Source organism: Cryptotermes secundus, unplaced genomic scaffold (genome assembly GCF_002891405.2).
Source record: "Cryptotermes secundus unplaced genomic scaffold, Csec_1.0 scaffold374, whole genome shotgun sequence".
NCBI lineage: Eukaryota > Metazoa > Arthropoda > Insecta > Blattodea > Kalotermitidae > Cryptotermes > Cryptotermes secundus.
The window spans coordinates 8990-25209 of NW_019741302.1; the positions used below are offsets into that span (position 1 = coordinate 8990).

The window sequence follows — 16220 nt, forward strand, 5'->3', positions numbered from 1 at the left end:
ATTTTAACTATTTGTAATTATTTTAATTAACTGGAACGTGGCTATCTTGGACAAAGTGAAGTTTTGTGTGTTGGTGATTTCTTTTTCTACTATAAATGCCTCTGATGATGGCTCCGTGGTGAGCCGAAACATGTAAGGCAGGTGGTGACGAGGTGGAAAACTTAAAAAAGTGTCACATTTGACGGAAGGAACTTGATTGTTCACTGATTTAATTAGCATTAATAATTGTGACAGGAATGTCTAACGAACAGCAAGGTAAAGGAAGTCGTGGAAAAACGCCCCAAATAGTTTCATGATAAATTTTACATGCACTCATCAAATGCGAGGAGCCAGGTTGACACAGTTTGTATAGCAACTGGATTTTGGCTGTATTACCTAGGGGTCAGACATCAAGTCCTGGCAGGGCTAAGAATTTTCCTTTCTTCACACTGTCCAGACCAGCTCTGGGGGCCACACAGCATCCTATCCATTGGAATTGAAATTGGGGGGGGGGGTCCTCCAGAGGTAAAGCTGCCGGAGTGTGAGGCTGAACAATCACCTCCAACTAGTGCCAAGGTTAAGATAATGTGGATCTAGACATTCACTCCCCCATACACCTTCATCTCATAGTGCTTAATTAGTTGAGCACCAGGACAAATTTACCTTTATTTCTTACTCAAATGTGAAATGTGTGATCCAGTCATGAGACCTGCTGTATCAATCATACTCATTAATAGAGATCATATGCTGTTCCAAACAGAATTATGGTAATACACAAAGCATGAAGTTCTACTTCTTACAAAGCTATACATGTTCAATGCTCAAGAATACACTTTATGAATTTCCTATTAACAAATGCTAGAATTCTCCTAATAATTCATAGCAAACATAAAGTTTCTGTAGTTGAATGCAACACACATTCATATATAAACCTCATATTCACAGTCACATGAGTAAGCCCTATCATTCCAATATTTGTGCACTGAACTTGAAAGGATATTTCACACACATGGAACAATAACACTTCACAAAAGTTCAAAATTGTGGTGCAGCTCCTCAGGTATGCATCTGGTTTAGTCAGTCAAGGTGTACCCCACACAAAAGCTGTCAGTGAACAACGTGCTTAGCTGCATGTTTCTTCAGGTTATGTTTCCTAGTAAAACTGGAACCACAGACATCACAACAAAATTCCTTCCGTCCAGAATGGACAATTGCATGTGTCTTAAGATGTCCATGCTGAGCAAAACTCTTACAACAGACACTGCAAACATGTGGTTTCTGACCCGCATGAGCTGCTATATGAGTCTTTAAGTTGTTTTTCTGAGTAAAAGATCTACCGCACATATTGCAACTGAAAGGTTTTTCTCCTGTGTGAAGTAATGCATGTATCCTCAAGCTGCCTAGGTGACTGAATCTCTTGCCACAGATATCACAGATATGTGATTTCTGCCCTGTATGAACCAAAGTATGGGCCTTCAGATGGGTAAGCAATGTGAACCTTTTGCCACACACTTCACACACATATGCCTTCTGTCCTGTGTGTGATATAGCATGTTTCTTCAGACTGCTACGCTCCGTGAATCTCTTTCCGCACACTTCACATTCATGTGGCCTTCCCCCCACATGTCTTGTTACATGTTCCTTCAGTTTATGCTTATTTATGAAACTTTTACCACAAATATTACAGGGGAACAAACCCTTAACTGCATCAACTACTACTGAAGCATGACACTGAGAAAGTTCCTCAGAGGGTTGTGAACTATGCTTCTCAATTCCTTCTATTGTAAAGCAGTGTTGTTGTGCAGACTCTCCGATGTCTTTCATGCTTGAAGAAAACCTGCATCAAAAGAAAACAGCTACCTCTAAAACATGTTACAACTGCACCTTACTAATGTAATGACTACTGATATTAAGTGCAAGAAGAGGGCATGAGACTTGGGGTGTGGATTTCAATGAGAAGTAGATGGAAATTAGTGGCATGTGTCTTGTCCTTTCATCCAATGAGTCTTAGTTCCAAAAGTGTTGACTCAGAGTTTTCCCTTTGATATAACTACAATATATGATAACATCAACAGAAAAACCTGGCAGCCTTAAGGTTAGCACTGTGGGCTCTTACTATGGAGGTCATGGGATTGATCATATAAGCTCAGAGTTTTTTCCATATCAAGAACCACATATTTAACTTGTTCATGCGCAAATATGTTCATACAATATTATATATAAACATCCTGTTACACTCTACACAATACATCACACAAACTCTATCCCAAGTGAAACAATTTATTGTAGTTCTTTCGTCTTCCTTTCTTCTACACTACATGTGTCGGCCGTAAATGGCCATCATCAGGTGTATACTCTCATGTAGCTGCTACACTGCATGTAGTTTAAAATTTAAAAAACATCAGTCTTCCCAGTTGTTCACTTCTCCATTGCTAACAGGTCCCAATATTTCAGAATCCTCTCTGCTGATGTCAGATTTGTACAAAATCTTTGTTAACCTACACACATAGTGGCCTCCTTAGTCTAGAAGTAACGTTCCCACCTCATGATTCATAGTACGCGGGTTCAAATACCCAGCGGAGGTCGTCGAATTTTTAAGGGCGGAAAAATTCAGGGAACAAGTCCTCCGGGAGGGACTTTAAGCCGTGGGTCCCGTGTTGTAGCTTTACGGCACGTAAAAAACCTCATATCTCCAAAGGAGGTCACTGAGCCAAATTAACGGACGTTTCCCGCCCAACAGCAGTCTCTAATACCTCTGGTAGATGAGGGAAGCATTATAGATACCTCTCAGCTAGTACAGCCGGTCTCGCTGGCTGGGCGGGACTGATGGTAAGCACCAGTACCGGTAGGATATAGAGACTGGTAGAAATCATAGAGGGAAGCACAATGGACCAATACAGGTCTCAGTGCATGGGGAAACCCACCCTCTCCAATAAATAACTAACTAACCTACACACATCAATTTGATTTTCAAAAACTGGCACTTTTAAATATTCAATTCAAATTCAAAAATTTCTTTAAAATATTTCAAAATTTAAAATTCTCAGGGGTACCCGCCCTATGTCTATAGTGCTGCAGCAGCTACTTCTTGTTTTCAGCACTGTTCAGGTATTATTCTGTGTAGGCTCCCTGTGTGCGTGCCGCTGCTTATCTTTAATACGTGTTCATACAATATCAATGACTGACAACTGAGGTATATAAATTAATTTACATTCATTACTTCTTATCAGTATTAATACAAAACACATATTGAAATATCATAACTGTGTAACTAGCTGTAGTACTGAAGTAAAATAAATTCCAGTTTGCACAAACTGCCAACAAAGTGGTGATGGAATGCAATGGAGAAACTTCATTTTTTTGGGGGGGGGGATATGGCCAAAACTCACATCTGGCACAAGTACCATATTCAATACCTACTGTGTTCTCCATCAACAGCTATGAATGAACGGAAAGATATTTCAGTATGGTACACACCACAGGAGAAAACTGAACTGATACGTGTACATTGTTCTAGAAACGTGAATACAATCGAACAAAGATGTTGCTTAATGTCACTTTCATGAAATGTTTTAAAATTCATACATCAAATTAATACACATCAGACGCCAAACAAAACATGGAGATGTGTGTAGACAGACATGTTATATGAATATATTACACAGAACAAATTTTAATCTACGATACTTTAAAAATGTTTACTCATGCAAAATAAAAGGAAAAACTCTTAAGCATATGGGACTGACTAAACGACCTCCATAATTTTATCCCCTCAACAACATGGCCTGTCTATCCAGCCAGCCATCTCATATTGCAGTCATATTAAAGGTATAATTTTTAAATGCTCTATTATGGGAATTAAGGCCCACTGAAAAAAAAAAAACAATAAGCACGTGTTTACTGTCCCTCTACTTCACATCAGTTTCATTTTTGTTGAAATTCCCTTACCCAAGTCATATTCCCTTTCCATGTTAGTAATAACCATGATGAGAATGTACAATGAACTTAACACTTTGCGGACCGGACGCATGATATCAGGCTTAGGACACATTACGTTTAACACACTATACCTTGCTCTGGCGCCATGCAACTGCAATGAATACTGCGTAATAAATCTTCGGAATGTATGCTAGGTATTCACTAACTTGACCTGGCTGGCTAGGGTCCCTACTCCAAAAGAAAATAAACTTTTCCCCTTCCAGCTGTTTATGTACCAGGCAGGAAGTTAGTACAGGGGAATATGTTTCAAGGACAAAAGTGGCTGAAGGCAAAGCAATCTCTCTGACTTGTTTTCCACTGAGCTACATCCGACGTGCCTTGTGGAGAAGTGACTCACACATTGGAAGTGACAGGGGTCAACAAAGAATTGCAGCCACAGATAATAAAAGTGAAAGTTGCCTTGTGGCTTATAAATTGTGCCATTTTCAATTCATTTTTCGTTTACAAAAAACTAAACAATGATTCAAAATTGAAATACAAAGCATTTCTGATGAATGTGGCAAAGGCTTGGGCTACAGACCAGATGGTGGCGGCAGAACCAGAGTCAGACTTAGTGCGACCTAGCCCATCACCTCCCACCCCACGCAGGCCTCAAGTGGACAACCCCGGGTGACTCTTGGGTGATATGTGGAAACATACCCTCGTGAAAATAGTGAAGAGTGAACATTCCAAGGGGAAGCATCCTTCTAGGCAATGCAGTGTTTGCGCAGTTCTCAAAAAAAGGACTATGACTGTCTACATTTGCAAGTGTGTAATGCCACTTCACAAAGGGGAATGTTTCCAGAAATATCACACTCTCAAGCACTTCTAGGAGCATTGGTAAGGGGTCTCCATCAATTTTAGTTCATAAAATTAATTAGGAGATTTTATATTAATTTTTAAAGTGAACAGTGCACAAGTTAGTGTAGTAGGTATAAAAATGCCGGTCCCCAGAGTGATTTAAATATTTATATTGCCGGTCCACAAAGTGTTAAAATGGAAATCATGTGGAAGGAAAACCCTAATACAGCCTCATGATAAATTCTAGATGCACTTATCAAATGTGACATGTGATCCATTCACAGAACCAGCTGTATCAGCAATACTCCTTACCAGAGATCATATGCTGTAAGGTGAAAGCAAAACATATTCCTTCACTTAAATAATTAAACACGACACCCTCAAGGTGTCTAGATCCACATTTTCTCGACCCTAGTACTAGCTGGAGGTGAGTGGGCAGCTTCACAACCTGGCCACTTTAACCCCCTCCCTCCTGAGGATAGGGTCCTCCCATTGGAAAGGAGATTGGGTAGACCCCAGAGCCGGTCTGGACAATGTGGAGAAGAGAAAATTCTTGACTCTACCAGTACTCGAACTCTGACCCCTTGGTCATCCAGACTGTAGCTAGTTGCTATACCAACTACACTACCCTGCCTCCTGATCATATGCTGTTCTAAACAGAATTACAGTAATATACAAACATAATATTTTACTGCTTATAAATCTATACAAGTCCAATGCTTCAAGTACACTTTCAGACTTTCCTATTAACAAATGCTAGAATTCTCCAAGAAATTCACAGTAAACAAAAAGTTTCTGTAGTTGAATGCAACACACATTCATATATAAATCTCATATTCGCAGTCACATGAGCAAGCTCTATCATTTCCATTATTTGTGTACTGAACTTGAAAGGATATTTCACTCACATGGAACAATAACACTTCACAAAAGTTCAAAATTGTTGTGCAGCTCCTCAGGTATGCATCTGGTTTAGCCAGTCAAGGTGTACCCCATAGAAAAATCTGTCAGTGAACAAGGTGCCTAACTGCATGTTTCTTCAGATTATGTTTCCTAGTAAAACTGGAACCACAGACATTACAACAAAATTCCTTCTGTCCAGAATGGACAATTACGTGTGTCTTAAGACATCCACGTTGAGCAAACCTTTTACCACAGATGTTGCACACATGTGGCTTCTGGCCCTCATGAGCTGCTATATGCATCTTCAAGGTGTCTTTCTGAGAAAAACATTTACCACATAGACTACAATTGAAGGGCTTCTCTCCTGTGTGAAGTAATGCATGTTTCCTGAAGTTGCCTAGCTGACCAAATCTCTTGCCACAGATATCACACACATGTGATTTCTGCCCTGTATGAACCAAATTATGGGTCTTCAGATGGGTAAGCAATGTGAACCTTTTGCCACACACCTCACACACATGTGCCTTCTCTCCTGTGTGAGAAATAGCATGTTTCTTCAGGCCGCTACGCTCCTTGAATCTCTTTCCGCACACTTCACATACATGTGGCCTTCCCCCAACATGTCTTGTTACATGTTCCTTCTGTTTACTCTTATTTATGAAACTTTTACCACAAATATTACAGGGGAACAAACCCTTAATTGGATCGACTACTACTGAAGCATGACACTGAGAAAGTTCCTCAGAGGGTTGTGAACTATGCTTCTCAGTTCCTTCCATTGTAAAGCAGTGTTGTTGTGCAGACTCTCCAATGTCTTTCAAAGTCGAAGAAAACCTGCATCAAAAGAAAATAGCTACCTCTAAAACATGTTACAATTGCTCCTTACTAATGTATTGACTACTGATATTAACAGCAATAAGAAGGCATGAGACTTGGGGTGTGGATTTCAATGGGAAGTAGATGGAAATTAGTGGCATGTGTCTTGTCCTTTCATCCAATGAGTCTTAGTTCCAAAAGTGTTGACTCAGAATTTTCCCTTTGATATAACTACAATATATGATAACATCAACAGAAAAACCTGGCAGCCTTAAGGTTAGCACTGTGGGCTCTTACTATGGAGGTCTTGGGATTGATCATATAAGCTCAGAGTTTTTTCTATATCAAGAACCACATATTTAACTTGTTCATATGCAAATGTGTTCATACAATATCAATGACTGACAACTGGGTTATATAAACTAATTTACATTCATTACTTCTTATCACTATCAATACAAAACACATAGTGAAATATCAGAACTTTGTAACTGGCTGGAGTACTGAAGTGGAAACAAATTTCTATTTACACAAACTGCCAAAAACATAAAAATTAGAATATACAAAACTATAAGTTTGCCTGTGGTTCTGTATGGGTGTGAAACTTGGTCTGTGACATGAAGGAAGGAACATAGCCCGAGGGTGTTTGAGAACAGGGTGTTGAGAATATTTGGACTGAAGTGAGATGAGGTGACAGGTTGGAGAAAACTGCATAATGAGGAGCTTCATAACTTGTTCTCTTCTTCAAGTATACTTAAATGATCAAGTCAAGGAGGATGACGTGCGCAGGGCATGTAGCACGAATGGGGGAGAAGAGGAATGCATATAGGATAGCAGTGGGAAAGCCAGAAGGAAAGAGACAACTGGGAAGATCAAGGCATCGGTGGGTGGAAATTATTAAAATGGCTCTTAGAGAGATAGAATTGGAATGAGCTGGCTCAGGATAGGGACCAGTGGAGAGCTCCTGTGAACACGGTAATGAATCTCCAGATTCCATAAAATGTCGAGAAATTCTTGAGTAGCTGCAGTTTTGGCTTCTCCTCAAGAAGAGCTCAGCTCCATATGTAAGTAGGTAAGTACATCAAATGGGTAAATATCAGAAGCCAAACAAAACCTGGAGATGTGTATACACAGACACGTTATATGAACACATTACACAGAAAAAATTTAAATATGTGATCTATGATATTTTATACAGCATCGTTATGGCCTTGGGGTCGACTTAGCCTCTAACAAAAATGAGTACCAGAAATTAATTAAATAATTTCCTGGGGAGTAAAGAGCGGCCACCACGCAAGGCTGACAACCTTACCGCCATCTTTGAGCCGACTGTCTAGATAATATGTGACCTTCAACATCTCACAACCCTACTGGCCTCCACAGCCTCTTACAGGGATAGCTTTACTTTACTTTTTATCATACTTTATAAATGTTTACTCATGCAAAATAAAAAGAAAAACAATAAGCATATGCGACTGAGTAGAAAACCTCCATAATGATATCTGCTCAACAATATGGCCTGTCTATCCAACCAGCCATCTCATATTCCAGTCACATTAAAGGTAAAATTTTTAAATGCTCTATTATGGGAATGAAGGCCCACCAAAAATAATAATAATAATAATATGCACGTGCTTCCTGTACATCTACTTCACATTAATTCAATTTTTGTTGAAATTCCCTTACCCAAGTCATATTCCTTTCCACGTTAGTAATAACCATGATGAGAATGTACAATGAACTTAAAACGGAAGTCATGTGGAAAGAGAACCCCAATACAGCCTCATGATAAATTCTAGCTGCGCTTATCAAATAGAAGACATGTGCCCCAATCACATGATCGCTGTACCAAAAATACGCCTTACCAGAGATCATCTTCTGTTCTAAACAGCATTATGTTAATATACAAACATAAAATTTTACTTCTCATAAATCCATATAAGTTCAATGTTTAGAGTAAACATTCTGACTTTCCTATTACCAAATGTTAGTATTCTCCTAGGAATTCATGATAAAAATATGTTTTTGTAGTTGAATGCAACACACATCTGTATATTAATCACATGTTCACAGCCACATGAGCAAGTTACATCATGTCTGTTATTTGTGTACTGCACTTTCAAAGAAAACTTCACACACACATGGAACAATAGCACGTCATCAAAGTCCAAACCTGTGCTGTAGCTCCTCTGGTATGCATCTAGTTTACCTGGAACAGGTGTACACTACAGAAAAGCTATGAATGAACACTGTGCTTAGATGCATATTTCTTCAGATCATGTTTCCCAGTAAAGTGGAACCACTGGACAACTGCATGTGTCTTACAGTGTCCACATAGCACAAAACTCTTTACCACAGATTCTGCACACATGAGGTTTCTGACCTGCATGAGCTGCTATATGAATTCTCAAGGTGTTTTTCTGAAACATTTACCATACACAGTAGAACTGAAAGGGGTTTTTCCTGTGTGACGTAATGCAATGTGATTTCTGCTCTGAATGAATCATGGGTGCTCAGATGGGTAAGCAATGTGAACCTCTTGCCTCACACACTGCACACATATGCCTTCTTTCCTGTGTGTGATGTATCATGTTTCTTCAGACTGCAAATGGGTGCTCAGATGGGTAAGCAATGCGAACCTCTTGCCCCACACACTGCACACATATGCCTTCTTTCCTGTGTGTGATGTATCATGTTTCTTCAGACTGCAAATGTGTTGCAACACATTTCAGACGTGCAGCCTTCCTTCCATGTCTTGTTATATGTTCATTTAATTTAGCCTTATGTGTAAAATGTTTCCCACAAATGTTACATTGGAACAACACCTGAACAGCTGCCCCTACTGGTTTAACTATTGCTGAGATATAATTTTTGGGAAAGATTCCTACTAAATAGTGACTAAGACTTCTGAATTCTTTTCATTCCATTCCTATGTTGTTTTGCATACTTTTAATCTCTTTTATTTGGGAAGCAAACCTGCTTGAAAACAAAATGGCTTCCTCTGAGACAAGTCAAAGTACCTTCATTTTGCAAGAAGTATTGTCAGATAAGATAGCAAAATGAAAAGATATAACACAACTTGACTCCATCACAGAAATTCAGAATTACTGTGCAATCACATCCTTCATATAATTATTGACCGTTTGAACATTATCCATCATCCTGCCTTTTATTTAAAACATATTTATTCTTGACACTTGTTGGATCTATAGCTGGGATAGCACAGTCAGTATAGTGACAGGCTATGGGCTGGACAACGGAGGGGTCGGAATTCGAGTACAAGTAGGGTCAAAAATTCTATCTTCTCCAAGCAGTCAAAACTGGCTGTGGTCCACAAAACCTCCTATCCAATGGGTACTGGGGGATCTTTCCCTGGGGGGTAAAGCGGCCAGGCCGTGAAGCTGACTACACCTTCAGGTAGTGCCAAGCTCAAGAAAATGGGGATCTATACATCCAATCTTCCATATGCCTTCATGGTGTAGTGCTTAATGCGTTAAGCACAGGGGCAACTTTACCTTTATTACCTTGCTTTTTGGATCTGTATCTTTCTCTTATCAGCAATTTTAATAGTCCACAGTCCTGTCATTGATTTTACAATCTATTCCTTTAGAATTGGACTTTTTAGTTTTGGCTACTTTTTTACGTCAGACTCTGGCCATAACATTACACATGGCAATAGTTGCAAGATCTCATGTACGTGACATTCTGGAATGTTTATCTCAACTCTCCCCAAAGTTTATATTGTGTCTGGCTTTTATAACCTGCCTTGTATTGGTTCTGGTGTCAGAACCAAAGACTGGGCCCAACTGAGTAGGCTTTTTATTTGAGCACAGAGACAGAGTCCTGTCTCTGATACTTTGTTTAAAATAAAAACTGGAAGATGGATAATGTCAAAAAAGTCAATCATTTTATTAATATATAATCATCACAAACTTTTAAATCTTATTTACATTCTCGATATGTAGTCATTCAACAGTATGTTTAATCTGACGGGTGCAGCCTGACAACAATTCAAGTTGAGAATGTGTAATGATATAATGTATACTGATATGATATAATGATATGTATAGCCAAAACTACCAATTTATAGCCAGGATGCATTAACCTTTATGTTCCACATTCTATGAGATTATTTCCATGACAGATGTGATCAGTGCAATGAGAACAGCAGTCGTTGTCTCATAAAGTTGCAATTTCATCAGCCCACTGAAGTAAAGAAATATGTGGGGTTGATCTTCAAGTGAACAAGACCACAACTTCACTGTTTTCTCACTGGCTGTTTACTACATTTGGTAAATGAAAGCAAGCATTTCACAGAATACTCAAAAAACTGGTTTCCAGTTTAAATAAAAGTGGATGAGACAGAACCACCAGTCTGCCACATAAAATTCCATGACAGAAACTTTGAAATTCATTTCATGATATGCCCTGCAGCAGTCCCCATTTCTGCAATATGTTATATAAAATATGCATATGTACCTGGTTGTGTCGAACTGTACTGTCAAATCATGAGAATATACCAGTGGCAGCTCTGACATGAGAAAGTAAGGAAAAGTAAATAAAACTGAATCAAAATATGAACTTCTCTTACAGATGAAGTATGACAGACCAGTGTAAGTGGGAATCAGAGTGTTAAGAAGACAGAAGTGAGTAATATGGGGTCTTCATGACTTATACACATATAAGGTTAGTTTTCTGCTTTTGTTTGGGATCCTACAAACTGACACTTCCCTTCTTTGATTCACTCAATTAAGCTGCTTTTCTGAAAGGAGATAACAATTAACTGCTTCTGGTATACATCTGGAAATTTTTGCTTAATAATGATATATAAATCAATTTGAGAGATCTGTAATATTATAATAAAAATTCATTATTCGGAGAATGCCTACAGTATCAGGACGTTAGACCCACTATTTTTAACGCATGAGATATTTCATAAAAAATTTCTTTCTCGTGGTGTTTGGCCCATGAGACATTTTAACAGAGACTTCTGACCCAGACTTTTAATCCAAGAGATGTTTCATTCAAAGACCTTTTCACTTGAAATGCCCTTTTTTGCACTTGGTTACTGCATGCATTACTCAAATTTCATTTCTTTTTCTGTTCTAGTGATGAAAATACAGCTATGTACTTATAAATTCTTGGCACAGCCCATATGTTCTTGTAAATTTTTATTTTTATTAACCAAAAGAATGGAGTGGCATTTCATTACAGTAGATGATAAGGATATGTCTTAATGAATAACGGAACCATGTTTCATAAGCACCATGAGCGAAGTGGGTACACATAATGAAATTATGTAAATTAAGAGGAATATAGTGGATCATCTGTGACTGGAGACAATTCCTTGGAAGTAACATGTACAAAAGATAAAACCACCATGCATGCAATCATGAAAGTGTAGATGAGACTGATTTTTCCACCTTGGATACAGCATTTTCAGAGCAGTCAAGTTTGCAATGTGACTACAAAAGGTTTAATAGGGAAAATTGAAAAACAGAAGTGCATAAACTCTAAGGTTAGTGGTTGTTCAATCATATGAACTTCCCATATATATTGACCTAGAAGTATTACTCAAAGGCCTGCTTGACTTGGCAGACTACACTGAAAACGTACATATTCGAGGCAGAACCACAAGAGTAGGAAGTCTGCAGTATCACCTGAGCACCCCAAAACAATTATACCAGTTAATTTATCGCAACATGGAGATCCATGAATCAATAATCCCACAGATGGCTAACACAACCACTTTAAAATGACAGAGAGATCATCCTTCATTTTACAGCCAAATACAATAGATTTGTAGCAAATGGTGCACGTGTGATTGTTTGGTGTGGAATGGCAAACTTCAGAGTCATATGCCCTTATTTCTTTGAAGACGAAGATGGGCATGCAGTTACAGTCACGCCTGCTAATTATGTTGAAATGTTATAGAATTTCCTCACACCAGAACTGAGTCATCATGGAACTGAGCTCTCGAACATATGGTTCCTGTAAGATGGTGTAACTGCCCATACAGCGAGAACATTCATGCAGGTCATTCAGGAAATGTTTCTGGACCATGTCATATCACTGCGCGGTGAGCACCCATGGCCTGCACATTCGCCTAATTTCTCTGCCTGTCATTATTTCCTTTGGGGGGTACTTCAAAGCAAAAGCGCACAGACCACAGATGAACTCAAGATCGCAATTCGGAAGCAAATTTCAGTGATACCAGAAAACTTGGCAAGGCGAGCATTGGCAAACCTGCAAGCAAGGTTGCAAGTGTGTATATGCAATGATGGGCAACAACTTAATGATGTGCCACTCAGAATGAAACAAACAGAGAAGTAATGAAATGGCATTCAGTGTTCATTCATTTTGTAACAGGGCTGGACAACCAAGGGGTCAGAGTTCGAGTTCCTTTAGGGTCAAAAATGCAAAGGTCAAGAAAATGTGCATCTATACGTCCACTCCCCCATATCTCGATAGCATACTGCTTAATTAGTTAACAACAGGGATAGCCTTACTTTAAATTAAATATTAAAATAAAATTTCACTGCTTCATATACCCTTGAAAATTGTCAGGTCATGCATTATGAGTGACTACAAATGGGTTTTGGATTGATAACTGGATTTACTGGATTTATAAAGTTAAATGATAATTAATCAAATGTGGCTGGCACTTGTTCACACACAGTACAGTTAGTGTAGTCCTAAAACTGTCATGTGACAATATGTCCTTTGGCTGCATTTCATCCGGAGAAGGGCAGCCACATCCTGTGTTGTCTATAGTGAGAACCTGGCAAACCAAGCTATGGTTCCACATAAGATGAAAAGACACTTTCACACAAAGCACATTTATGCAATGAACCAAAGGGATATTTTAAAAGGTTTATAGCTGATGAAACACACAAGGCTAAACAGTGGACCAAAATCACAACTATTTCTTATAGAGCTCAAGATTTAAGCTATGCTGTTGCCAAAATCATGGCAAGAAGGATCAAATCATACAATTTCAGAGTCATTAATTTTAGCAGCATGCTGTATAATCATAAATATTATGTCTGGCAAGGAATATGAAAAAGAGATTTTAAAAATCGCTATGTTAGATAACACTATTAGCTGGTGTATACAAGACATGTCTCAAGACATTGAGTCACAAGTGACAGCTGACATTAAAAAAGCTGATTCTTTTGTCATCCGGATGAACAAGTCAACTGACATCACTGGAGAAGCTCAACTCCTAGCATTTGTTTGTAATGGAGATATCACTGAACAATTTTTACTTCGCAAACCACCCCCAGAAACAAAAAAGACTTCACATTCTTGATGCTGTTGATAGTTATTTCAGTTCTTATTTGTCATGGAAATCATGCAAAATCATCTGCATTGACAGTGCTTCATTTGTTGGGAAGCCTGAAAGAATTCATCACATTGGCCAAGCAAAAGAGTTCCAGAACTGTTTTTAAATACTGTTTCCTGCATAAGAGGGGCCCTTATTTCAAGATCAGCAGTACCTGAGGTCCAAAAAGTACTGAATAAGACTACCAAAATTATTAGCAACATCAAGAGTAAGCCATTACAATCAAGGGTGTTTTCACCACTGTGTTCTGCCATGGAAGGTGCTCTCACACACAACCCCTACTGCACACAGAAATGAGTTGGCTATCTTGAGGTTGGGTGCTTTCAAGGTTCTGTGAACTAAGGGAAGAGCTTATATATATAATTTTGAAATGTTGAAAAGGGTTGCAAAACTCTGACATAACAGGTGATGTCTCTTCCTCTGAAAACAGAAAATTAAGACTATGAAGTATGTACCACATAAAAATCTCAAAATATATTGTCAATAATTATAAAACAGAACAATACAAAATGACCAGCAACAACTGAATTATCATTCTCAAATTGAAAATTTCTCATTTCACCATAATCTCCAGAAAATTAAAAATTTTACTTTAAGTAAATAGGTGTCCAATGTTATATTTAAAAAGAGTGGCACTGTTTATAATTTCGCACAAATACAGTTGTCAGCATAACAGAAAAAAAAAGTGACATATCTGTTATAGAATTACAAGGGAGAGTCAGTAAATAGGTCACAAACAGATATAAAATGTAAAACGTGATATTCGGACCTGGGAAAAATGTTTATTTCTTGACACATCCTCAATCAACACTAAATCATATGTATGCCCCATCACTTTACCAGTACACTGACAATTCATAAGGATTAAACCGAAGAACAGAATCTGTTGCTATACAAGTTCAGAACACAATTTTTCTGATGGCTGTGTATCCTCTGCATGACACAGTCAAAACATGCACACACACAACTTGAGGAACCTCTTCAGAAGATATATCTCAACAAGAAATACATGTTGTTCCACTGTATACCTAACCATTCTTAAAATACACAACTTCACTATGAGAAACAAATTTCAATGAGTACAACTGTGACAAGCAACAGTGTGGGCACAAAGCAAGTTTCCGTTATGACAGCATGACTAATGGTCAAAATATTGCCTACACTCAAATCCAAAGTTCCATATGATACTCCCAGGCTAATTCATCTGCTCTGGTGGGGAAAAACTGTGCTCCAACTAATGTTGAAGGGTGGGTCACTTGGGTTTGGTCCTCATTATATGGCCATTATATTACATTACATTATATTATACCACTTTATAATATAATAAGAAGTAATAAGTAAACATTTCCTTACCTGCCAAATTCCATCCTTCAATTCCTTGTGCTTTTCCTCACCATATTTTTGCTGACCCTTAATGCCACATAAACAAGTTATAAGACTACTGTCGCAGATAAAATAAACTGATTTATTTTCATTTTCAAACATCCTTCATGGAAGAAGGGGCGAGCCACTTTGACCACCATCATAAACTGTGAATTATGATAAATTCTGGTCATGAGAGAATTTCACTTCTGTCAATCACTGAACTTAAGATACCTCCAACATGAAGGTCAATTGTTTTCAGAAATATCTTGGTTCTGTTCTTCATATCATAAATAGTATACTACAATGGATTTGAGCAACGCATTGCCAGGCTGCTCCATAAACAAGGTCCAACACGCAACAATAGAGGAAGCTGTGTTTTCTGTAGACCAATACACCAACAGACGGGCTGGATAGTGATCATGTGATATGTGTTTACTGTAAGTCCAAGTCCATTCTTTGGGTATAAAAGAGTGACATAATTCATTCAAGGCAGTTATGAGTTACAAATGAATAGTAGCAGTAGAAGCACACAAACAAGAGGACAGCAGTAAGCAGGAGTGCAGTAGAGTACAAGAAGTCAGCCTGTGAAGATTTAACATGTGATTTGAAGATTTTATGTGTGCTGTAGCACAGTGATACTTTTATAGTTCCTGTGTTATAAATCCATTTAAAGGAAACAAACAGTGAAGAATAGTTGAAATAGACTGAGAAGATTAGCGTGGAGTGATTGTAAATTGGGTAAATCGGCAGTAGTTTAATAATTATTTGTAGTTTCGACCTGTAGGTGGTTAATAAGTCTGTGGGAACATCCCACATACTAACACGCGGCTTTGCCGGTCTAACAGACAGCACTCACTCCTAGTCAATACCACATTGCACACGTTGCTGCCACCACTCGTATTTATACAGCACTCGATGTGCAGCCCACCTTAAGATCATCACGTGCGCTAGCCAATCAGCACTAACAATCGCAACTGCAAGTTTAAGCTCCGTCCAGCAAGCATGGTATAAAAGCGGAGCCCAAAGCCTGTAA

The 16220-nt window shown here is 38.5% G+C and overlaps 1 protein-coding gene across 8 annotated transcripts in view; it reads right to left on the reverse strand.

The window, feature by feature from the left end:
• Nucleotides 1–16220, reverse strand: part of LOC111872698 (gastrula zinc finger protein XlCGF49.1) — a 38181-nt gene that overhangs the window by 8323 nt on the left and 13638 nt on the right. Inside the window, exons 1-2 of one of the 8 annotated variants that reach the window (XM_023866848.2) lie at nucleotides 15176–15340; nucleotides 813–1816 (exon numbers count right to left, since the gene is read on the reverse strand). The exons of 2 other annotated variants lie outside the window; for them this stretch is intronic. In XM_023866848.2, the coding sequence (XP_023722616.1) occupies nucleotides 1087–1816; nucleotides 15176–15189 (744 nt within the window). In that variant the 5' untranslated portion in view covers nucleotides 15190–15340 and the 3' untranslated portion in view covers nucleotides 813–1086. Of the gene's footprint in view, nucleotides 1–812; nucleotides 1817–5431; nucleotides 6496–15175; nucleotides 15346–16220 lie in introns of those variants that run through there. 5 more of the 8 variants (XM_033754799.1, XM_033754800.1, XM_023866847.1 and 2 more) reach the window with 5 other exon arrangements.